This window comes from Tachypleus tridentatus, chromosome 13 (assembly GCF_004210375.1).
Source record: "Tachypleus tridentatus isolate NWPU-2018 chromosome 13, ASM421037v1, whole genome shotgun sequence".
NCBI lineage: Eukaryota > Metazoa > Arthropoda > Merostomata > Xiphosura > Limulidae > Tachypleus > Tachypleus tridentatus.
The window spans coordinates 97,065,759-97,092,866 of record NC_134837.1 but is presented as its reverse complement, the minus strand read 5'-3'; the positions used below and the strand labels follow the sequence as shown (position 1 = coordinate 97,092,866).

Below are 27,108 nucleotides of genomic sequence, written 5' to 3'. Positions count from 1 at the left end.
AAGGTCGAAACGTTGTTCTCTGCTTATCAGTAAAAGTGTTACTACCCGTACCAGTCGTTCTGAGACACATTTTTATTTCAAATGGATTTCTCGTCATTAAGAATTTGTAAAATATATTTCTCATGTTATACAGTGATGTTGATTACTAACACTAACACATTACCCATACCCACGTTAGATTATCTTTCTTGCACTGATATTTTTAAAGGACTTACTTTCATGGTCAGAAGAAGGATTAGCTATTTCCTTTTCACCTTTGTCAACAGGTTGTGGAAATATCACTGCTGTATCGCTTCTTTGCATATACTCTTGAATTTTTTCTTCTTCGGACCTCATTTCTTCTCCTTCAGGTCTTTCTGCCTCTCCATCCTCATCCTTCGACATTAATTCGTCCTTTTCATGCCATTCCTGACAATTGTGGCCATTCACTAATGCCATAGAATCATCTTCGGGATTTGCATCAAGATTTTGACTTTCTTCCTCCTCTGGATAAACTCCTGCAGTCATGGTGATGCAGGGTGTCATGTGGCAACAATTTACTGTATCTGCGTCTTCTTTATGTACACCTAATAAAATATTCGTTTCACTTACTACACCACTAATTTTGTCTGGTCTTTCTTCAAGTTTCTCTGTAGACTTGTTTTCAACCTCTTCAAATTCGTTTGGCAAAAGTTTAGTGGTGAAAGGCTGAGAATCATTTAAATCTGTGACTTTTGAAGATCCCAAGTGGTCATCTGCCAGATTTTCACGTTCAACTGTTAAAATAGAAATAAAGAAAACAGCTTGTTCACAATAAGAAAGTTATCTTAAAGATAAAAATTATATAAAACAAGATTTTAAGGTGAAAAAAGAAAAGTTTTTCAGTAAACAAGAAACAAATAACATTTCTCCAACATTACATTCTGAAAACGATAACTAGTAAACATCATTATGGCTAAATGCGTTACGATTGAGTTTTCACTACTCAATATTCTGATTAACTTCTATTGCATAATGTGATTAACATGTACAGGGATCAGACAAAATAATTAAAATACCTGTAAATTTCTATATTTTGTTTATTAATATGGAGTTTGTCCTTCATGGACAAATACGGCTTTAAGATGTCATATTAATGAAATAAGGTGTCGCGCATCAAAGAAAGATATTCTTATCGAGCGCCAATCAAGGTTTGCTCTAGTTATTAAAGTAGTGTTTGGATATGGAAATTTGTAAAGATTGGTCTGAAGAAGTTATCACAAAGGTTCAAAAGCATTTAAATCTATAACTATGGAGGCCATCTTAGGTGCCCAAACTCTATTGTTCTTTGAACCAATTGTTCTTAACAACTTTAGCACTGTAATTTAATGCATTGTCTTCCTGATACAGACTATTTCCATTTGTAGAGAAAGAGTTCATCATAGGGTGAAACTGGAGTACAATGACTTTTAAATAATCATTCGTTGTCACGTTTTTCTTTCAGTAATATCATAAACTTTAATCTATTGTACTTCATACCATAGCAGGACCTTTGCCAACTTTAAATGAAAACACAAGAGATTCAGAATTGTAAGGTTCTTTTAGTTTTATCACACATGAACACATCCATATTATGGTAAAATTATGAAAGATGATTCATCTACTCAAACCATATTTCTCTACTGATCTTCGTTCCAATACATTTATGTTCTTGGCACCACTGTCTTCTATATATTGAATGTTTGGGGGTCATTAAAAGTTTGTTCCCCGCTAGTACGGTAAATCTACGGATTTACATTGCTAAAACCAGGGATTCGATTCCTCTAGGTGGACTCAGCAGATGGCGTGATGTGGCTTTGCTATAAGAAAAACACAAACACATAGATTATAAGTTCGAAACTACTATTATGTTTGTTTGTTTTTCTATTGTGAGTTTTATTTTTCGATGTTCACTTTGATACATTTATTTATTAAGTTACCTTTCGCCGAAGGTCCAGCCAGATATTCACCTACACTCATGCTTCTTTCGAAATCTTACAGACGTTTATGGCTTGACATTTTTAAACTTTTATTAAAAAATAATAATATACTAGTATTATATTTTAGGAAACATGTGCAAAGATAATCAAGGGTGAAATGCACTAGCCCTCCTTCATTATGATGAACTAATAGATTAGAGAGAGGGCAGCTAGTTAGTCAACATCACTCCCACCGAACTATTGGGATATTCTTGTCTGATCGAATAGAAGAATTTGATCATCAGCCTTATAATGGTCCTACATCTCCAAGCATCTTTTGTTGTTGTTTTCCGTAAAGGAACATAAACACTGAAAAACCGCAGATCTTCAACCTGGTAGAGGGCCATGATCCTATATATACTGTACTATTTGCACACAGTCATAATTCAATGATATAGAATAACATAATACACAGTTAAATTACCAATTTACTATAACTTCCCTTCTTAGGGTTACTTAAATATCAAATTAAAAGGTGAGTTATTTCTATTATTTTGTAAATTAGCCTGTTGGCACAATAAATAATAATATTTAGAGTTAAACACGACAAACTTTGACAATGTGCTCAACTTCAGTTATTCTTTAGTTCAAATCAATGCTTAAGATCAAAGATCTCCATTCAACTGGAAAATTTAATTAACCATTCTCATATATTTTCTTGATCGAAGCTTATCAAATCGACAACTGTGATTTATTATGTGTAACAAAATTAATTATTTTCACACAGTTTAATAAAAGTACTTGGGTTAGTCCCATGGATGTTTGTTTGTTTGTTTTTGAATTTTGCGCAAAACTACACGAGGGCTACCTGCGCTAGCCGTCCATAATTTAGCAATATAAGACTAGAGGGAAGGCAGCTAGTCAGCACCACCCACCGCCAACTCTTGGGCAACTCTTTACCAATGGGGTGTGACGGGAATTCGGGCCCCGTTTTGGTTTGTTTGGTTAAGATTTCGCGTAAAGCTACTCAAAGGCTATTTGTGTTAGCCATCCCTAATTAAAAAATAAAATATCCCCCGCAAATATGAAGTGTAAATGTGTCGTAAGAGTGACAGTAAATCCCTTAAGGTTGGTAGTAGAATGCTTGTTTGTTTGTTTTTGAAATTCACGCAAATTTACCCAAGGGCTATTTGCGTTAGCCGTCTCTAATTTAGCAGTATAATACTAGATGGAAGGCAGCTAGTCATCACCACCCACCGCCAACTCTTGGGCTATTCTCTTACCAAATGGGGTGTGACGGGAATTCGAACGCGCGACCCTCGAATTGCAAGTCAGGTGCCTTAACCACCTGGCCATGTCGGGCCCCGTTTTGGTTTGTTTGGTTAAGATTTCGCGTAAAGCTACTCAAAGGCTATTTGTGTTAGCCATCCCTAATTAAAAAATAAAATATCCCCCGCAAATATGAAGTGTAAATGTGTCGTAAGAGTGACAGTAAATCCCTTAAGATTGGTAGTAGAATGCTTGTTTGTTTGTTTTTGAAATTCACGCAAATTTACCCAAGGGCTATTTGCGTTAGCCGTCTCTAATTTAGCAGTATAATACTAGACGGAAGGCAGCTAGTCATCACCACCCACCGCCAACTCTTGGGCTATTCTCTTACCAACGAATAGTGGGATTGCCGTCACATAATAACGCACCCACTAATAGGGCGAGCATGTTTGATGTGACGTGGATTCGAACCCGCGACCCTCGGATTACGACTGGAGTGACTCAACAACCTAACCATGCCGGATCCCACTAGAACGCTGCTGACTGGCTGCCCTTCCTTTTGTGAATGGTTTAAAATGAGGAATAGCGCCGGATAAGCTTAACATTTTTGTCATAGATACAAAATATGAATGTACCAAATGTAATAATATTGCAAGTGAGTCTTTATTTTACAAGAAGATGAATAAATATTTGTAAAAATAAGCAATATTAAAAAAACCGTTGAAAATATCATAATAAATTATATTTAAATTACTTATAAAAAATAAAAAAACTGTGGACATTATCTTTCTCAGGCCTGCAAATTGTATTTAAAGCTCAAAATCGGAAATGCTTTCTGATATATTTCCTTTTTCTTTAAAACTAAAACATGGGTAACAGCACACAAATCCGCGTATGTGTTTGTAATAAGAAATAGAAAAGAAGCTTCCCAAACTGCGGGATGAATATGGAGTATCTTTAATCCACTATCCTCACTATTTTTATTCGCCCCTTTCAACCAGGTATCTCCTGGCAGCTGAAATAGACACACTGTTATCATTAAACAAGCAACCAAATGTGCCGTTCAAATCAGAGAAATGACACTGAAGGAATACTCAGGAAAAAAAAACAGTATTAAAAACAAACTAAAAAGTAATTTTTGCTGTGATTGCTTCATTTCTATTTTTAAGAAAAAGGCTAATAAGTAAGAAGTAAAACATTAAAAATTATTTTTTATTTACCATGAAAAAACAGTTTGTTTGGTCTGTTTTGAATTTCGCGCAAAACTACACGAGGGCTATCTGCATTAGCCGTCCCTAATTTAGAAGTGTAAGGCTAGAGGGAAGGCAGCTAATCATCACCGCCCACCGCCAACTCTCAGTCTACTCTTTTACCAACAAATAGGGTGATTGAACGTAACATTTTAACGCTTCTACGGCTGAAAGGGCGAGCATATTTAGTGAAACGAGGATTCGAACCCGCGAGCCTCAGATTACGAGTCGAGCGTCTTAACCATCTGGCAATGCCGGGACGGAACAATTTGTAAAAAGAACACAAATATTACATAGCTATCAAAATACAGTTATATGTTTTGGTTAAATAAGAGTAGCTCAGTGTTTTCTTTTTTTTTCGTCTCGAATACTAACTTCGTTCCAATACTTTTCTACTCCTATTCGAATTACAAAATTTAAAGAATTTCATTCAAATAAAAATATTATAGAATTTCGCACTTAAAGATAGAAACGTTTTACTCCCCAACACCAATAGCATAATATCACCAATAGCATAATATCATCTTTTAGTTTCGAAAAACTGCTGAATATATTAAACAAATTTTCGCAATATCTTAATCATAACCACTGAAAATATTTAGAAAACACATGTAAAAGTTAAAATTATATAAACTAGAACTAAAAGAGAAATTCTTAAAATAAATCCAACATTTACAATACAGATTGGTTAAGATTTAATAGTTTAGGACTTACCGTATTGTGAAAATTAGTAGTTCTACTGGTAAATGAATGGTATGAGCAAATAACTAAATGGCCTTATATTCTATAACACGCCTCTAAAAGTGAGATTATTTGGGTATACTCATTAAATTAAAAGCTACATTTGTGATTACTTCACGAAAAGAAAAATACTCGCTGAATAAGAGCATAATTAGAAGTTTCACATTTTATAGACCATGATAAAATGTTAACAATCAGAAGTTTATTTAATTTCTCAGTAATTTAGAAAAGCAGAAAAAGAACATTTAAGCACATAAATAAGCGTGCACGTGTAGAATAACATGTTTTACGGGTAGTTACGTGCAAATATCTTCATAATTTCTCTGATTTTTCACTGAATAAAGAAGTTAGTAAGGGAATGAAAAATAATAGTATCAACATTTAAGTAACTATATATACATAATTTTTTTTTTTTGTAATTTTGAACTTGGATGTTAATATAATTATCATTGTTTTCATTCGTGAAGAAATGGTGTATCTAAAACTTTTATATATAATTGAAGTAATGTGGGTAATAGCAAAACGCTTGAAAATTTTCCTCAATTTAATACTTTTAGATATTCTGAATAATGAAAAACAATTCATCATTAAGAGCTGCTAACGATTTGAAGTTTCAAACCGTAAGAAACCATAAAACATTTCATACAATCAACTCTGAGAATTCTAATTTATTTAAAGATTAGAGATAGAAATGATGATTTTATAAAAATGCCCAAACTTTGAGTCACCTGTGTAGTCAGATATAATATTATCCCATAGATCAAAATTATAAAATCTTTCAGGAAGGTTTTTCTTAATTTTTAATGTATTTATTTTATGTTTTAGGTATTCTTTAATAAAACTTTCATTCTGTATAAAGTTACATGAATAATATTTACAAGTGAACAGACTATTCAAAAGAAACAAAAGTGTAGAAATGGGTGAACGAAAAAGTGAGGAAACAAGGTAGGAATGGAATGCTATAATAAAGTTTTATCTGTCCTCGCAAAAGGGCAAGCCAAACATCGTATCCATATCTGCTTCGTTTATTCTGTTTATTATATATACAATTATCCAGATGGACTAAATTTATCAAACTTAGCTATGCTTGTCATACAATGGCTAGCATTTCCTGCAAATCTAACTGTTGGAACAATACATGTACTGTAAAGTTTAATTATACGATACCACAACAATCGTCCCCCGTAGGTACAGCGGTAAGTCTGCATATTTACAATGCTAAAGTCAAGGGTTCGAGTCCCCTCGGTGGAGTCAGCAGATAGCCTGCTTCGGCTTTGCTGTAAGAAAACACCCAGAAGAATCAGATATTCGTGTGGACTCATAACTTCTGTGTTGTTATTTTTCCTTTACAACTTGCCCCTCCTTTTGTAATTGCATGAAAAGGCAACAGGATTTCGTACATTAAATATATAGGTGGATTAAAATATAAAGAGATAAATCCTAAGAATTTTCTGTGTATCACAGTCATGGATTCATCGCTATACATATAAAAGTAGAAAAATCATAGACATACTCTTATACGTACCCATAAGTTCTTTAAAATAACACAGAAACAAACGAAGTAGGTAAAAACCTCAAGTTGGACACGACCCTTGTGAGGCTGCAAAGAGGAAGTTTGATTACACCATACCCATTCCGAATATTTTAGTAAGTTTTTGTAATAGTGCTTTCCCGAGATTCTATAATAATGAAAATTTTATGAGAATAAAATCATACACATAACTTGGTTTATTATTTAAAACGTACTGGGCGTGACTTATTGGTCAGCCTGCCGAACTATTAATTCAAGGGCTTCTTGGTTTGCAGTTCGTTCCCAAAAGAAAAATGGTACTCCCCACTTTCAGACCGATGGCAATGTTCAAATCCAATTATTCGATTAAAGTATCCAAAGTATATGCAGAAGGTGTTATTGACTAGTTGGTATCCCCCTACACTATCAGTTCAAAATAAGAGACAACTAGCACAGATAGCTTTTGTGTAGCATAAAGAGACTACTAGCACAGATAGCCTTTGTGTAGCATAAAGAGACAACTAGCACAGATAGCTTTTGTGTAGCATAAAGAGACTACTAGCACAGATAGCCTTTGTGTGGCATAAAGAGACAACTAGCACAGATAGCCTTTGTGTTGCATAAAGAGGCAACTAGCACACATAGCCTTCATGTAGCTTTAAGAGGCAAGTAGCACAGGTAGCTTCAATGTAGCTTTAAGGAGCAACTAGCACAGATAGCCTCTATGTAATTTTAAGGGGGAACTAGCACAGATAACCTTTATGTAGCTTTAAGAAGCAGCTAGCACAGATAGCCTTTATATAGCTTTAAGAAGCAACAAGCACAGATACCCTTTATGTACCTTTCAGAGGCTACTAGCACAGATAGGCTTTACGTATCTTACAGAGGCTACTGGCACAGATAGGCTTTATGTAACTCTAACAGGCGATTAGCACAGATAGCTTTTATGTAGCCTTAAGAGGCGACTAACACAGATAACCTTCACATACCTTTAAGAGGCGACTAACACAGATAACCTTCACATACCTTTAAGAGACGACTAGCACAGATGCCTTTACATGAGTTTTCGCGTAGATCAGAAAGTATTATCTAAAATACAGTCTTTGAATTTGTTCTCTTCAAAGGCATGTGACTACTTTTGAACTTAGTCACTTTTTATGGTAGGTATATTGTTATTATTTACGTTGCTATCATCTCTTTTCCTTTTATCTCCCTACAGCTGCGTATAAAGAGTTTATTGTGTTTTAGAGTTGTATTCAAAATGACTAAAGGGTAATTTTTAATATTACAGAACAATTAGTACTTTATGATTTCAACGGCTAAAATGTTTGGATGCTATATAATAGTTAGCTAAATATGAAAGGCAAAGTTAAACTAAAAATACAAATCATTATTTGATCTACTTAATTATCGAGTTCTCATATCTAAAATCTGTTTTTGAGTCTAATAAATCCGAAAAGATACTGTTCAAATAATCAGTAATATAGATTGCCCTGTGTCACCTTGTAAGTTTGTGTTAAACAATAAATTATAACAAAATGCTAGTCAGAAATATCACTTGATATCAGCTGCTACGACGGTTAATAACAAACAAAGGTGTCAGAAAACTACGTATAACCCAATTCTGTGCTTGATTTATAAGACTGGTATTGATTATGAAAAATACTAAAGATGTTTAACTGTGTAAAATAGTTTAATATATTGAAATGTAGAAAACATTAACAGAAAAAGCCTTACAAAGTACATATAGTTCCGGTTGATATGTTGTGGTTATTGAATCACACCTAACCGTTGATAGAAGACAAACTGTGGTTTAAATTTGAGTAGCCTTAAAGTATTTCATAATTAGCTGTAAGATGACTGACTGTATAATATTAATTGCCTTTTGAGATTTATTGTATCGTAGATTTTTATTATAAACATTACATTTATATTGGTGAATTAAAAGACATACTAAATTAAAAAAAAAAAACTTTCCTATTCTTGTCATGGGTAGTATAGGAATTGTTTCCACTAACTTAAAAACAGTACTAAGGTGCGGTATTTATAGTAAGCATCACCTAGACCGACTCTAAAGAGCAAACACATTCTTTGATGTAAGATTACTTGTACAAACGTCACAGGTGGTGAATAGCGTGCTTTGTTGCCATGTTTCTTGCGTATAATTTTGTTGAATAAAATAAAAAACGTAAGACTTTTGCGATCGACTCGTAAGTGGTTGTTGTACTTGTTTTATGTGCTTGTTTTGTGATCCAAACATCATTACTGTTTTACTTCAGGTAGTGTTTTATTATTTTATTCTGTTTTGTTAACCCTGTATAAAATGTAAAGCGATAGAAAAGACGAATAGATATCAATAACTGTATTCGTCAGATTTATTTGCCTCATCTCTTCTTCGTTTGTTCTCACGTAACATTCATCAGATTGCTGAGCCTATCATAATGGAGTTTGCATGTATTTTAAACATACCTTAGCTCGAAGAATGGCTCGGCATGGCCAAGCGTGTCAAGGCGTGCGACTCGTAATCCGAGGGTCGCGGGTTTGCATCCCCGTCACACCAAACATGCTCGCCCTTTCAGCCGTGGGGGCGTTATAATGTGACGGTCAATCCCACTATTCGTTGGTTAAAGAGTAGCCCAAGAGTTGGCGGTGGGTGGTGATGACTAGCTGCCTTCCCTCTAGTCTTACACTGCTAAATTAAAAACGGCTAGCACAGATAGCCCTCGAGTAGCTTTGTGCGAAATTCAAAAACAAACAAACAAGCTCGAAGAAACGAAAGTGTACAATAATATTATTTGTATCGTATTGTTACACCTGTTATTTATAAACACAAGATAGACAACCAGTTGCAGGAAGACACTATATTCTAATACTTGTATTATAGTTGGCCTTTTATTTACCAGCTTTCAAACATACAAATTTAACTACCCAGGATTCTCTCACATATAATTTGTTTTAAGGCACATTATTACCCACTGAAAGCAAAAACCGTCTATTTTTGTGTTTCTTACTCTTAATACTTTTAGATATACAAATAAACTAGATTACTACAGATATAAATGTCAGTCAGCTGCCAATAAAGGGCACCCAGTATCACATCGGCATGTCTGTGGACTTCCAACGCTAAGAACCGGGTTTCGATACTCCTGATGAGCTTTGTGCTTAACTACAAACAAATATGAAAAACACTGTTCCGAAATACTACTGAAATATTTATTTGTTTAATACCTCCTCCTCTAAAGTATGTTTTCTTACGTGATTGTAGTTTTGATGTCACTTACGTGCAGAGTTCATGAAATAACCAACATTTACAGAGTTCCCACAACTAAAGCAATATCGTGAGCTTTTCTCACTATGTTTTATTTCTTCTTCCTTGATTGTCGAACATAAGATAATAATTTCAACATTAGAAAACTGTGAAAAGCCACAAAACTATGATGACTTTTCTATTCTACCTCCTAATGTACTTACCAAAGAATCTACTCCACAATGTATTCTCAAGACGGATTGTATGAGTATTAAAATTTTAATTAAAATAAAGTATAGAACAACTTTTCAATCTTCCAAGGTCCTAGGTGATCTTTAGGTTAACAAAAAGAAGGTCAAAACGTTTTACTGTAATTGATATTATTAACTAAAGCTTTAATACTCATACCAACCGTCTTTAAAATACATTTTTACTTCAAGTGGGTATCTCGTCACCATGGATCTACTCCACATTTTCAGCAATATATTATCAACACATTTCGGAAAGAGGAAGCATCGTCAGTGAGAATCAGCATCACCAAGCGGACCTTCGACAAACTATAACCACTATATGACAAAAGGGTCATAATTAATATCCTAAGGGAACACAATTAGAGAGCGTTGTGGAAGGAAATGACACGGAATAAATGACATGGTACAATATTAATACCAATTTAAACATATTTATGTGCCACGATGTCTCGGGCAGGACGTCCTTCCACAGGTGCTTTAATGCCTAATGAATAATATCCTAAGAACCAGCAGAAAGGGCATCGTTTACCATTCACAAACACAACACTATTCCGTTCGAATGACGAATAAAAAGTAATAATTAAGAGCATTGAGGAAGAGCACATTTAGGGCGAAAGGTTCGTTATTAGATTATGTTTTAGTCACAACGTGGGAACCGTTTGCTTCATTGAGAAACTTTTCAGAGAAACCAGCAGGTAGTCTCTCAGAGCGGCTACCATAGATCATCCAATCTTTGAATAAGCAAGCTTCTGTCATACACATCGCTTTTCTATATTCAACACTCCTTGCGGGAAGCCTTTGTTTTCGTGTCAGTTAGGAATTGTAACGTTTAGTGCTATCAGTATTCAGAAATTGCATGAGAAAGGTTCCACTCGAATTCACTTATCTGTTTAGCTAAAACGTCCTTTAAAAATAAATATAAAAAGTTTTATAAAATATTGATAACCTTTCTGTTTTCTTTTAATTGTTATTTCTGGGAAAAAGGATAATTGGTGGGTTTTAACACTTTTTTATTTTATATTTACAAAAGCTCAGCAGTAGACTAAAATTAGCAACAACAGGAGATGCTTTGGATTTATTAAAATGTTTTAGATACATATAATACATATAAAATAAAAAAAATAGTAAAAGTCTATGGGAAGATAATCAGATAACAGTTCTATTCCGTGCAATTTCATTGGTCAATGTAAATAATTTATACAGAAGAAAATATATTATGTCTATATGCAGATCTATTATGGCATTTATAAAGAACACAGTAGGATTTAAAACATGTATTGAATTTTATGGTAACTCGACTTTCATTGTTTGCATGTCACAAATACTTGTTTTTAATCCCCAAAAGATATGGTTCCGTGTAGCGACGTACATAAAACTATTAACCAACAGTCAATGTATTGCATCAGGCAATTTACTTAATGTTTTGAATCTTAATAAAAATATAACTTGACCTCAATGCTTCTTCAAACATTAACAGGTAAAGGTACCACTTTGAAAGTGGTATTGATCTGCGTATTTTACTTACATACAACCACTTGCTGAAATTATTAGCATAACTCTTATCAGGCCAGCAGTGGCACTGCCTATTTAGAGATGGCCCGGATTGTTCACCGTATTAAAAGTTTAAATATCTGAAATGCTTAGCATAGCTCTTGTCAGGCTAGCTGTGGCACTGCCTATGTAGAGATGGCCCGGATTGTTCACCGTATTTAAAGTTTAAATATCTGAAATGCTTAGCATAGCTCTTGTCAGGCTAGCTGTGGCACTGCCTATGTAGAGATGGCCCGGATTGTTCACCGTATTTAAAGTTTAAATATCTGAAATGCTTAGCATAGCTCTTGTCAGGCTAGCTGTGGCACTGCTTATGTAGAGATGGCCTGGATTGTTCATCGTATTTAAATTTTAAATATTTTAAATGCTTGACGTAACTGTTACCAGGCAAGCAGTAGCACTGTTTATGTAAAGATGTCTCCCATTGTTCATCGAAATGGCATTTTGAATGTCTCCTCAATAGATCTTTAGGACTTCACAATACTATACAGTGTTTCATCTTTTATAATAACTATGTATTGATTGAGTCATAAGTTTTTTGCAATGTCTTATAAATATTATTGCAAAAAGTTCGAATTTCTTTTGCTGTTTTCTTGATAACTCAAAAATTAAAAACATAATGTGACCAATTTCAGTGAGGTGGCTGTTTAAAACAAATGATGAGCTTTTATAAGTAGTATTAATAACTAGTAGTATTTTTTAAATCATAATTCTAGTGCAAACGATATTATCATTATCCCTTAAAATTAACTTTTTTACAGAAATTTGTTGTTCCTTTAAAAATATATGTACAGTGTGAAACAAGAATTACCATCCAACAATATATAAACAATAAATATTGAAGTTGAGATTTCACTGTATTTATAACTTGGTTGTAAATATAACCTTCCTATGTTTATTAACACACTGCATTTATATCTTCCTTACATGATGTAAAATGCCATTTTCGCTATATTGTTTGCATTGTTTTTTGAATGACTGATATTAACCATACCTGAATTTACTTCCTTTTCTATGCTTGTATATTCATTATTAATCAAATGTATTTCGTAAACCCTTGTTTTACAACATACTTTATACTGCAGTTTTAATATTGTAAAAAGCGACGCTTTTATCTATTGTATTTTCTTATAGATATAAAATTTATTTTTTTCTCCAGTTGAATTGTTGTATGTACGTTGGCAAAATGCTAAGCAATGATAAATGTATAAAACGTATTTACTACCATACCAAAACATACTTAATCAATTTACAAATACATTTTAGAAATTAATTTTACGCGCTCTTACAGATTCGTTGTGAAAAGGATTAGGTTGTAAATATACAAACACCACAATCATCTAAAACAAAATCAGCCCCATAAATAACTGATACAAGTGAAAATGAAGAACAATTAGAATATTTTTAAAGTACCCGTATGTTCCTGATATTTCTACGTACAGCGTGTAAATTCGATTACTTTGTTAAGAGTCAAGAAACGATATGAATTTTTACACGGCTGAGAAACATTGTATGGTACTTTATTTTCACGCTGCGTAAGTGTTTGTGAAAACCTTATAATTTGTTTAATGTGTTTTTATGGGAGTGGTGGATAGGTCACTTTTTTTGAGAAAAAATAACAATTCACATTGACGAAAAGCATTCTTTTGACATAAATATAGAGCATCGGTTGATAAATAATAATAACATAGTAGTAAATGAACTCAAATAATCAATAGATATAAGAAACTGAAAGCTATAAATTTCAGGTGATTATGAGTCTATATTACTACTCCGCCCAGAGATGAGCGAGTAGGTCAGCAAATCTAGCTTTTCTAACGAGTACGTCAAACAAGAAAAGCGAGAACAGGTCGATGATTGACGGTTCTATCCCCCTTTTCCTCATCCATACCACTATAACCTACTGTTACACAGGCCATTACTAGAATCTAACTGATCCCAACCGCCCTTTATTTATTTAGCGCTCTAACTCCCTGAGTCATCAGCTAGAAAGGCCAGCTAGCTCAGCTGGGCACTACCATTATAATTCCCTTTCCTTCCTCACTAGCCTGACATTCCAGCACATATCGGTTATCGACCGATGGACTGGACACAAAGAATATAACTTTATCAGTTATACCACAGGAAATAAGAACCCAAATGATTCTTATCTTCCCATATCCAAGCTTCGTGCCAGACGTAATCTTGAGACGAGCTCTCTTTCTTCTTTTAATTCAACATACTTTTCTTTTATAAATAATACGAACAATACAGATTGTTTATATTACCTCAGAACCAGAGTTGTTCCCTTGTTGATCTGTACTGCCCCCTATCTGACCTGTGATTTATCATAAGTGTGCTGGTAAATAGAGCGTGGTTTCTCGATATGACCACAAAGAGTATGACTATTTATTTAGAAATCAGCTACATTTCGCGCTATGCTGAACATACTTCATTTAAAAAGAGATGGTTAGTTAACTTAGAATTATGATGAGCTTGTGTTTGGACCTATTTGTATTCCTATTATTAAAATTACCGTTAATTTTAATTGAATTGTTATTTATAAATGCATGTACCATTTATGTAAAACCTAACGACCCAGTGCCCCTATTAACACGTTTTCTTCAGAAATCAGCTATATCATTGCTATTCCAGGGAAACATCTGCATGAAATAAATCTGCACTTGTCAATGTCTATTGTACAGAACATTTATATTTAAGTAAAGAAAACCTAACTGTAACACAAATTATTTTCTTCTTCTCTAAATGTTGATTTACTAATATATTAAACGTGAAAGGTAAACAATAGAAAAGTCTATATAGAAACATCGAAATTCGAATGTATTCAGAAGCTTTTAATAGAAACATTAAACTAAATCATCTTCCAAATTCTCATTTCAGAATCTATCTCCATGGTGAGACAACCTGAAGTGTTCTGTTAGAAAAAGAATAAACACGAAAAGACTGACTGACAGATTGATGTGTTATTTTTGTTATAACTAGTAAGCGTTAGGTTTTGAATGAAGTGTATGAATTAACATGTGAATTGCTGTCAGTCTATCCAAATGACACACTGAAGAGGATGTGTGGTTATTGCAACAGTCGTTGTCATCCAGTGAATGAATAGACAAGAGTTTTCTGGGTAGCATGCTAACACGTTCCTGAATGGGTGTCATGTGGACCATGCAGTCCACACACGTATTCCCACGAAGACAGTGTAGCTGAAACAGTCTAGATCCAACTAGCCTCCTGCAAGTGACGAATTCACGTGTTATACATGACTATATCCTCCATCTTTCTCTTCATTCTACTCTATGGACGTTACCATATGAATATAACGCTACTTCCTGACAGTAATGCACCATTTCAGTAAGACGCCATTTCACCGCATCCCTGTCGTTACTTCTGCCCCATAAACTCTCTCTCCCACTGCGAGCGCATGCTGTATTTCATCCTATTGAACCTCGTGCTAACTCTGAAACACTAATTGATAGTTGTCTTTCACAATCTAAAGTGATTACCGCTCTCTGAACCTCATGCATTTCATATAAATATATATTTGTGTGTGTGTGTGTATTTATAGGTGACTAGAAGAACAACTGATACTTATACAAACACGTACACATAAGCATGGAAGGAATTACTTAGACAACACTAAACAGTGACTCATAGAATTAATTAGTGTGTGAGCCTGGATGCGTTGATCTCGTTAGTAGTTTGAAGAGATGGCAACAACGAAATTAGGTGTAAGAGCGTCAGAACATCAAAAGTGTATTTTGCCAACCTTTCACAGTCACTGGCTCTCTTGTGTTAAATGGTCTTTATAGCATGTAAACACGCCATTTGTTATGTGAAGTTGGTTGCTAAGAAGTGCTGCTTTGCTCATGTTAAAAGCTTGACTTTGTTTTCTGACCAATGAGGCATGGAAAATGACTCTATGTATAACAAGTGGTGCATTATACGATTTCATACAATGTTCATGTAGTAGCCACAATAGAAGATATATGTGAATATACATATATATATATGCATATAAGAAGAAAGAATCTGCAGTTACTTGTGGGGACAATTTCTTTGATAGATGTAATAAACTTACTATATAAATGAAAAATTAAATGTCTGTTTAAACAAGGAATGAATACCTACGACGCAAATTCATTTGATCAAAATCAAACGTACGCCTAAGTGCATGGTTAGTAACAGTTCAGTTTCGAGTGGGAGATACCTAACTATTAAGAACTGGATACTTACTAAATTTCAGTTTACCATGCTTTCATCTGAAAGAACCCAAAGTAAACTGTAATCAGTTTATGAATACACGATAGTGAAATGACACATAATTAATACTCTTAAAGAAAATTGATAGTTTATTCATATTATTAACATTTTAATTCTACTAGCAATTTATAATTCAAAAGTAATATGTGTTGTTGTTTCTTTATTATGTAGATAATTATTACCATTATTATTCTGCAATCAGAATAATGACAAATAAAGCTAAAGATGGCCATAGAAAATCGGATTATTCTACACGTGCAGTACTTTTAGCAAACCTATGATTTCTTCAAGGGAACACACTTTCGGTATGAGACAAGTATTAAATACAAATACATATTTGTACTGATGGGTGAATAGACATTGTCCCTAAGATAACACACGAATGTTACGGACTATTTCGTCAAAACCTGTTATGGTGAAATGGTTCGTTTAATCAATATTTTGAAAATAAGTAAACCATTAGGGACATTTAAATATTAAAACAAAATATATTGTTGAAAACTTACTAGATGGAATAATAATCAAATTTAAAATGCTTCATTTTGTAGTAATTTACTACAATTTCATAAACTGAATGTTGATTTTATAGATATTTCCTATATTTGCATATAAAACTAAATCATTTTTTACTGGTTAGCAATTGTGGATCAAAATCCTGGTTTACCAGTTGGCTGTTCAATACTAGTTGTATTTATACGAGCTAGTTGAAACTCTCTATGAAACGTGTGTTGTTAGTAACATGTTCTCTCAACCAAAACTGTGTTCATCTTTGTACGTGAGTCTATAGATAACGCTTCAACAGAGACGTGAGACTCAAACGAATTCATATTTCTATGCAGTGAATATGAATGATAAAAAAGAAAGTGGAAGTCGTTATCGCACGCCCCTTTAGAAAACATAAAAATATTACGCTTTATTCTCCTGTGCACCAATAGCATTTAAAAGTGAATATTTTCCGCCATATGTAAATATGTGATTGTTAAATGATTTAAAGGCAAATGCTTGGTTCTCATGTATTCGGATATAGTTGCGATTTACTCTTTTTTTTATTTTTACTTCGTTCTCTTATCTGAATTATAAATTGTTCTATTACGACAACACTGTTATATTATGCTCCCTTTCCATTAAATATTAAAATGAGTACTTAATAGCAGCTCTTGATAAAATAAAAACTACCTATTTAAATCAAAACTAATAATCCATATAATAAGTATTCTTATTTAATTTATTATAAAAGTTATAATGTATTGCTTCTTCGTTGTTAACGATATTTTCTACTTTAAATTATTTTACTATTTATACTATTCTACACTAAATGCCCCAATGGAATCATAAGATGACAAATGATTTGGTCTATCTATAGTAGTATATCTTAAACGTTTTATCCAAGCTCGTAATAAAAGATTTTTCAATGATAATGAAACCTCAAATATCAACTTCAGGTGATAAGTTTTATTTATTATTTTCGATGGTCTAGCTTCAATAAAATACTTCATTGACCTTTCTTCTATTCCTCCTTCATTATAACCCAATAACTTTCCACGATAAACAGTAGTTTTCACATGGGACATTGAGTACTTGAACATATGCACCGTTTCTTAAATTCAAAATTATTATTAGTTTTACACGTGTCAGACTTGTAAACAAATATTATAAAGTTTGAAGCTCAAAAATAGCGGGTCTTAATTTCGCAAATAATTGTCCCACCAAGAATAAATTTTAAACGTTTCACTCTGTAACGTGAGGTCTGATTTAATTTAACTACCCTCTGGTAACATTCACGAGGAAAAACATTACTAAACACAGCCATTTGAAATTTCTATAAAATAAATATTTTGTTCATTTATGTACTTTTGTGCTTCATGACGTGATCGTTACTTACATGACTGAAAATTGAGTCCTGCAAAATTTGATTAAAATATTTTTATTGCTGTACTAATGTTATTAATCATTCGATTATTTAGTGTAAACGTTATCATCAAAACAAACTTTCCAACAAAATCAACTCATAAACGATGATTAAACAACTTAAAAAAAATGATTTTAAAACTGTTTCTACATATTTATTTTAGAAAGTAGAACGATAAATGTCCAAAATTCTCACATGTGTTGACACATGATATAATTCAGTATGTTAAATGTGTAATTGTTTTGATTTTCTTACATTATTCAATAACAATACTTACGGATACTTATGAAGTATATATATATATATATATGTTTACATATTGATATTTTTAATTTGTTCATATTTACAATTAGTCTACGTAATAAATTCTAAAAGTAGATAACAAGCCACCTTTTCCGCTTAAAAGTGTCTGTTGTATGTGTAACGTTTAAACACATTTAAAAACTACCAACTGAATACATAATAATTGATGCTGTCTTAACGCTTATAATAATTGGTTATTAATACTGTTTTAATGTGTAATAAAATTCTACTGATTCTGAACACATCTCAAAACGTTTTTCGTTTAATGCAAAATACCGTACAAGTTCAAGTTTGCAGCTTTTACCTTCATCATTGACAGAAATGTGAAATAATACTTTTTACTAACAATGAGCATAGAAAAGTATTCATTTATATCATAATGTTCTACTTGAAGAACCTTTATGATGTCTTATTTCACTAATGAAACACATTCTCTTTGTAAGACATCATTATTAAAGTTAATTGTTATAAATATGTATTTGCGTTTAATAATGATGTCTTACAAAGAGAATGTGTTTCATTAGTGAAATAAGACATCATAAAGGTTCTTCAAGTAACAAGCAAGCTTATTGAAACATGTTGAACGAAACGGTTTAACCAACACTTGCTTTAGAATTCATTGTGTAGGTTAAACCGTTTCGTTCAACATGTTTCAATAAGCTTGCTTGTTTTTTTGTTTTTCAATTTCGCTTAAAGTTAGACGAAGGCTACTTGCGCTAGCAGTCCCTAATTTAATAGTGATAGAGAAAGGAAGAAGCCATTCATCTCCATCCAATGAACAGTATAATATATAAATATAGTGTAATACAAAGCTCAGTCTGTAGTTACACACTAAAAACGAACAATTATTATTAACAGAAATATTACTACCGGATAGCGTTGGAAGCAGCGGATCTTAAGCTTCACTTTCTCCGGATTATATAATCACACGAGAAGTGATATCCTCTTTACTCATTCTCTATGCTATTATAGAAGAAATTGTGTTCATTTTACATTTTGTCGTGTTTTTTTTTCAATTAAATGCATTCTATGTTTACAACGAAACGAAAGCAACACGAGATATATCGTATCATTTTCTCCTTATAAGATTTCAAAATATTTCACGTTTTTCCTGACTTTCTAGGCTGAAATTCCACTAAGTTTTTGAGATTGATAGAACTAAACATTCTTAAACTAACTGTATTATTCGACACCATGAACTTCGAGATTAAGAAAGCGTCAAATTAACTCAACCGAAGCTCAAGGTTTAAATTAACTGTTTCATTATTAGATTAATCATTACTTTTAAATATCTGATAAATTTATTTGTGTAATTCATATCTCCTTATAATTTGTTTGTTTTAGAGTAAAACAATATAATCTACTATCAGTTTACCACATAGAATTAAACTTTAGCGTTGTGAATCCATATACATACAGCTGCTACACAATATGCTATCAGTTTACCACATGGAATTAAACTACGGTCAATCCCACCATTCGTTGGTAAAAGAGTAGCCGAAGAGTTGGCGGTAGGTGGTGATGACTAACTGCCTTCCCTCTTGTCTTACACTGCAAAATTAGGGACGGCTAGCGCAGATAGCCCTCGTGTAGCTTTGCGAAAAATTCAAAAGAAACCAAACCCAAATTTTGAACTGATACATTAGAAAGGAGGCACTTGTCACCAGCATCCGTCAGGATATTCTTATTTGATCAAACACTAGGATTAAACACCCTCTTTTACAGCGTACTTACAGCCCCATACTACAGACTTTGTTTGTGCAACAACGGGTCGAGAATCATGAATATATAGATTCAGTTCCGGACACGCTAACTACATGCCCACGCCCGGTCTAACCGTGTATTTATGAACAGCAAGCAATGCAATATATTCCTCACAAAATTTTATTTCGGACAACTGTACTTAGATACTGCTCTCACTTTCGGAAATGATCTTCTAAGTATAATTACAGCAGCTCTTACAACAAACCCGTTACAATTAAATCATTCATTGACCCACTTATATTCTTAAGAATTCCCAAGTGCACTTACTGGAATGAACTAATACACGCAAAATAAAATAAGTTGTATATCTGGTTTTGATTACGATCCTAAACAATAAATCAGAGCATGTTGTTTTACAATAGTAGATGACTATATAATTGTGTATTGTTTGTTTTATAATCTTTGTACGTTTCAGTTTTATACTTTAATTGTGAAACAGTGTGAGCTCTCTATTAACTTTTGTTAAACTTTCAGTATCTTAGCCTTACCCATACACTGGAGAATAAATTTAAACATAGGAAACGTAATCTATGAAAAGTGCAATACATATAAATATCAATGTATATTGTATATGTCTACATTTTACGATTTTCAAGGACGTTTCTTGTTACAACATACAGTTAACATAGAAAAAGATGTGTGAAAATATATCATATCTTTTACCACTAGCTTGTAACTTGATCTGAAACTTTGTCACATTATAAGAGTTATTTTTCTTACATGAGCTAGGAACGTTTAAGAAATAATTAAGATAACGATTGGATACTGTAGCAAAACAATGATTAAACAAGAGATGCATTGCGATTATTACGTGGATAGTTCACGTAAACCAATGTATAATAGACAAAATAAAATAGCGCTTGTATTTTTGTACAATAAAATTTAACTTTTCATGTCATATCAACTATGTATCTATTTCGGAAATGCCATGCTGCCAACAATGATCAAAGCACTTTCACTACGGTTTGATTTGATGTCCTAAAAAGAACTAAACACTCTAGAGACATATTATGACTAGCTTCACTTGTAACGCAAGTTAGTTATGATAAATTCAGACATAGCTTTTGATCGATGGCAATGAGGGATAATTATTGACATGATTAGGATTAGTGGTTTCTCACGAGTGTAGCTTCATTCTCAATATACAAATTTGTTTTGAGAAGTTTCAAGTTAAGATAATACATTAAGACAAGCGCTTTTCTATTCCCTAACTTACAGCTATGCTGCTCTAATGTCCGTAAGTGGATCTACGACAACTTCCCATGGGGCTGATTTCTCATTTTCTTTTATTGCGTAAGACAACGCTGAAGATGTAATCAAAGAAGAAATTTTCTATTCCACTCAACTTTGTCGCATCAATTTTAGTGATTACATATATATACATATATACGTTGTTTTTGTTCAGAGTAAACCCGTGGTTATGGACAATGAAACATATAAAAAGGAAATCATATCAGCGCTGGATCGCTGTAGCGAAAGACTGTGGTTATTAAAGACGACAATATCTGAACAACGTTCTGGGATGTAAAGAGACGGTCTCCGGTGTACGGTTGCTCAAATCGAACAAATAACTTTGTGAAACTGATGAGATGCGAGCAGCAATTTCCAATGTTTATTTCAAGCGGAAAGACGCGATAAGAAAACTGACGTCCTACAGTGAGCAAGTCATCGATTGCATACCCGTGGGTCTCCGCAAGGATGTGTCAAAGGCACACTGAATCTTACTCCAATGAAAGTGATTAACAAAATGGGCAGTTAAACGAAGCATGACAAAGCACGCCAGGAGGGAAGTGCAACCGGCTTTTGAGACAATGATGTATATTTATGCAAGCACACAGAGAAATTTAGAAAAAGCACACAAGAGCTCGAAACATTCTTTACCTATTAATAAGTAATACAGAAGGCACCGCTGAAGTCAGTTTTTCACGGAGTCACTTTACATTCTGAACATAAGTATATTGCAGGATCCGATCGGTTAAGCCTTAGGACAAGCAAGCCGAAATTAACATGTTAATTGTTAAAGGATCGTTTTACCTTCATCATTGCATGTTTTCACCACTGATGCAGTGTTGTGTTTTATATTGTTTACCTTGAGTTTCTAAGTCGGAATACATGCATATAAATAGAGTATATTATTCAACTGTTTCACAGAAATCGTGTGTACCTTGGACATTAACATATAACCAGTATTTAAGTTGGAAGTAAGAAAATAAAAAACAATGAATTTTCAACTTTTTTTTGTTTGTAAATACGACATTTCTATAACATTCTAAGGATAACAATTTAAAATGAAAAAATGTTATGGGTCACGGCTTTTAACGTGATAAATCAAACTTCAAACCTTATACTAGAGTTAACTTTAAAACAAATTCAATCTTATCATATAGCTATTGATTTAAATCTATGGTCCATTTAAGAATTACTAGTACATCATACAGTTAATATATTTGTGTTCGTGACTTATAATTGATAATTCGTATGTTGTTCATGAGTATAGATACGTTATATTAAATAAAAATCACGCTCTTTGGTTTATATAAAAATTAAATATTTAACATCAGCGAGAAGATGCAATAGGTAATTACTTAGGGTCAATATGGATGTTATTTGTAAACTAGTCACTTTGTCACTTTATGTACAAATGGATGAGAGTGTTGGATCGTTGAGAATAGACACAACTGTTAAAGATCTCTCTTTGTGTAACTGTCATTTATTAATTAGCTTTGTTCGTTTAACTGATTTAAAACAGTCAAAAAATGGGTCACTTTATTACATAATAAAACAACAGTGTATACAAACACATGTTTAAAAAGTCACATATTCTGATCAAGGTATCCATCCATCTACACGTTTCATTTACATGATGACCAAACCAACATCGTTTCAAACCAATCTTTGTTAGAAATTATTCAATGCGGTAGACAAAGTGCCGCATTTGTTAAATTTCGTTGTTGTCAAACCTGCATAAGGAATTTGATCTTTACATTCTCATTGGGAGAATTTGTCGCTATTTTAATTGTTCAAAATGCGTTGTTTTTGTCACAGTTAATTAGAGTTTCATCCAGCAACTACTGAATATATTATATAGTGTTTCCCCTAGGACAAACGTAATATATTATGTAGTGTTTCATCCAGGAACTACTGAATATATTAAATAATGTTTCACCCAGGACGAACTGGATATATTATGTAATGTTTCATCCAGGAAGTACTGAATGTGTTTAATGGTGTTTTCTTTTGAAAGAACTCAGTATGTTATGTAGTGTTTTAGCCAGAAAGTACTAAACACATAATGCAGTTTTTCATGCAGAATGAATTGAATCTATTAGGTAGAGTTTCATCCAGGAAGCACTGTTATGTTAGTTAAGGTTTTAAGCAGTGTTTTATTCAGGAAGAACTGAATATATTAAGTAGTATTTCATTCAGGATGTACTGCATGTATTAAGTAGCATATCATCCAGTACGAACTGAAAATATTATATAGTGTTTCATCCAGGGCGAACTGAATATATTAACTAGTGTTTTATCTACAAAATAATAAATATATTAAGTAATGTTGCATAAAAACTGAATATTTTAGGTAATGTTTCATCCAGAAAATACAGAATATGTAAGGTAATGATTCATCCAGGAAGTACTGAATATGGTAAGTAACGTTTTATCCAGGAAGTACTTAAAACTTAATTTTGCGGACACCATGTGCTCTGTCATATGCATACATAGAAGAATGTTATTTTGATATCACTGTTTATCTTGACTTTCAGACATTCATTTTTTAAGTTTCTTTCTGTATATAACGAAGAAGTTTTGATATTACCTTCAACCTTGGTGTTTATATGATAATAAAAAACTACTTTTTCCATAACTATTAAACCAAATATAAAATAGCTGTTTTGAAACGTTTGTTTAAGCCAACTTAAAGTTTATGCGAATACAAGGGAAAAAACTATTTTTGATATTGTTATCAATCTGAAACATAGAAAATGTTTGACTATCTTTTGAGGCCATCTGTAAGAGTATAAAACACTATTTCTTACAGCACTATCAGCCTCGTAGCAAATGTCCCTTTCATTACACTTTTTATGGCTGACTCATGGCTTCTACAAATAGGAAAAACGTTCTTTTAATATTACTATTAATCCTGAGTGAGTAGTATTTCTTCAGTGTAACTCAAACTCCTATCTGTGCTTTATAATAATTTATATAAATTATTTCTTTATATTTCTTACAATGCTGAGGTAAAAAGAGATATCAAAACTTGTTTTAAAGAAAGTAAAACGATAGGCATTCGGAATATTTCTCTAAATGAATTTTTAAAATAATTATTCAAAATTAATTTTTAAATAAAACCTTTTTTCTCAAAACAAAGCGTAATTCATTCTATTGGCAATTGATAAGATTACAGTTCGAGAGTATACCAAACTTAGTTCGTTAGTGAGAAATTCATGTGTTTTTCTCCATCAAGTAAATCCTTAAATTTAACACAAAACATTGACAGATGCAATCACAAACAAAACTTCAGTTGAGTAATACAGAAACTTATAATTGCCAGAGAAATTATTTTAACGGAACGTTGTCTATTAAAATGTTTCACTGAACTTACACGTTGTATTTATGGTTATCACGTATTGTTATATATATAGATAGTGGTTTATTGCAAATTTGCTGGTAAGTAATAAATTTTCAGATACTGATTTTCACTACCTTATAACTCTTTAATATAAGACTACCACGTTTTATTTAAACGACTGATAAAAATAATTATTGCTAAAATGTTTCATATTGACAAAGATTTCCAGCATCTGTGTTTCAACAGGAATAGATTTTTATTTTTTGTTTGTATGTTTGTTGAAGGCCCGGCAGGGCCAGGTGGTTAAGGCACTCGACTCGTAATTTGAGAGTCAAGGGTTTGAATCCCTGTCACACCAAACATGCTTATCCTTTCAACCGTGGGGGCGTTATAAAGTTACAGTCAATCCCACTATTCATTGGTAAAATAGCAAACCAAGAGTTGGCGGTGGGTGGTGACGACTAGTTGCCTTCCCTCAAACAAACAAATTGTTTGTTAAATTTTGCGCAAAGCTACTCGAGGACTATTTGCGCTAACCGTCCCTAATTTGAAAGTGAAGGACAATGAAAGAGCAGCTGGTCAACACTGACCATTGGACTACTTTTTACTAACAAATAGAAGACATCAGTTGTAATGCCTCCAATAGTAAAAGGACAAGCACATTTAGTGATGAGAGTCAAACTCGCTATCCACAGATTGTGGGTGTAGTGCCCTAACCACCAGATTCCTTGTATTTTTTTAAAGTATAAGCTATGTGTTCCTGTCAGTTACAGTTTCATACGTGTATTTAAAAAATAAAAATAAAGAAGAACTGATTTTGATGGATTTGGGATTGATAAATTAGTAATACAACTTCAGAACCACAGGACTCCATGTGGTAATGTTGCATACCACACTTAAGATACAAGACAAAAACGATGTCAGACCTGACTGATTTCTTTAACATATTTTACCTCAAGGACTTAATACTTTTGGAACAGTATGGTTATGAAATAAAGAAAAAGTTATACATATTTCAATTCTACAGCGAGATAATTTGTTTATCTTTGAATAACGTGACTTAAAGTAACATCTAACTTTTCCTCTGCCTAAGTTTGATTAGAATGTTTCTTCATTATTCAGGCTCTATAAATATTTTTACAGTTTGCCATGTTTCTACGATGTCGCATGACAGTGAACGCCTGTGCATGAAATAGTGTATGAGAACACTTAACATTTGAGAAAATAGTCGCGACACATTCGTGGTCCACTTCAATCTCACTTGAAAGATAAATTATTTCCTTTACAGACTAATTAAAGAAAGATATAAAATTTTAAAATCTATTGTTGATATTTTTGTTGTTTGTTTCTCTTCATTTTAAAGGGTCGGTTGTTTTTCCTGGCCTGGTATGAATTCCTAACAACACCAAACACCCAGTTATCAATTCTTTTCTATGTGAACTATTTGTTAGTTCAGAATATTTTTAATTTTGTGAAGAAGCATATCCCTGAAGTTCAGAGACTACTAAACAACACAGCTGAGATTAAGAAAAATAAAGCAGGCATGTTTACTGACAGAATTCGAACATTAGCTGGTTAATAACTATATCTCTAAGACAAATAAAACATTAAGAAAGTACTCTCTAACCTTTTAGAAATCCAAATACTCAACTGTACATAGCTCATCAAGAACAGAAACTTATTATTGTATCTATATATTGATGGGTGTGTACATAATACTAGTTAAATGATGTATTTCAGAGCAGCTTACAAGTATAATATATAAATGTAGATAAATTAGTTTTCACGTTTAGTATCTTGCATCAGTTTCAAGTTGATCAGCAGCTTCTGTAATTTCTATCTAGAATTTCACAAAAACTGACTGTACGTTCACTTCAGTAACCTTTTATCTATCACAGACAGGATATCGATAATATAAATATTTTAAATGAAAATGAAATGCAGCGCTCACTAACTTTCTACGAAACAATCTGTACTAACTTTAAATTACATTTGAATAATGCAACTTAGTAGTAAAACTAAACCTCCAAAATAAGCTTAAGAGGTACACTATATATCACATAAGGCATGTAACATTTTCTTTTATACGGCTTATGTTACTATTGCTGATTATTATTTATCGATGTTTAACTTAGTAAAATAAATGAAGACATTTTTTTCCTATCCTGGAATTTTTGTTCATTGGCGTTCTCTATTTCAGAACGTGTATCACAGTATTTATCTCCCCTCCAATGGTACAACGGTATGTCTGCGGACTTACACCGCTAGAAACCTGGTTTCGATGCCCGTGGTGGGCCAAGCACAGACAGCCCATTATATAACATTGTGCTGAATTCCAACCAAACAAAGAAACAGTATTCTTAATGTCTCAAGAGGTAAAAGTTGCAATGACATCTCTGGAAAACTTAATGATGAGGGACTCTATATCCATACTCAAAAGATATAAATATATTAAGTTTCCACTTTAATAAAATAGCCCACATGCTATGAACACATGCAACTCTAATTCTCACCCTATAAAAACAGTGTATAAAATAAAAAGACAACTTCAAAGACAAAAACATATAACA

General features: G+C 32.8%; 1 protein-coding gene across 30 annotated transcripts in view; it reads right to left on the bottom strand.

Moving 5' to 3' along the window:
• The window catches only part of LOC143240044 (uncharacterized), a 197,335-nt gene that overhangs the window by 67,135 nt on the left and 103,092 nt on the right, over positions 1-27,108 (bottom strand). For 20 of the 30 annotated variants that reach the window (XM_076481841.1, XM_076481832.1, XM_076481838.1 and 17 more), the window contains one exon: positions 216-755. The exons of 1 other annotated variant lie outside the window; for it this stretch is intronic. In XM_076481841.1, the coding sequence (XP_076337956.1) occupies positions 216-755 (540 nt within the window). Of the gene's footprint in view, positions 1-215; positions 756-1,628; positions 1,818-27,108 lie in introns of all 30 variants that reach the window. 9 more of the 30 variants (XM_076481854.1, XM_076481851.1, XM_076481850.1 and 6 more) reach the window with 1 other exon arrangement.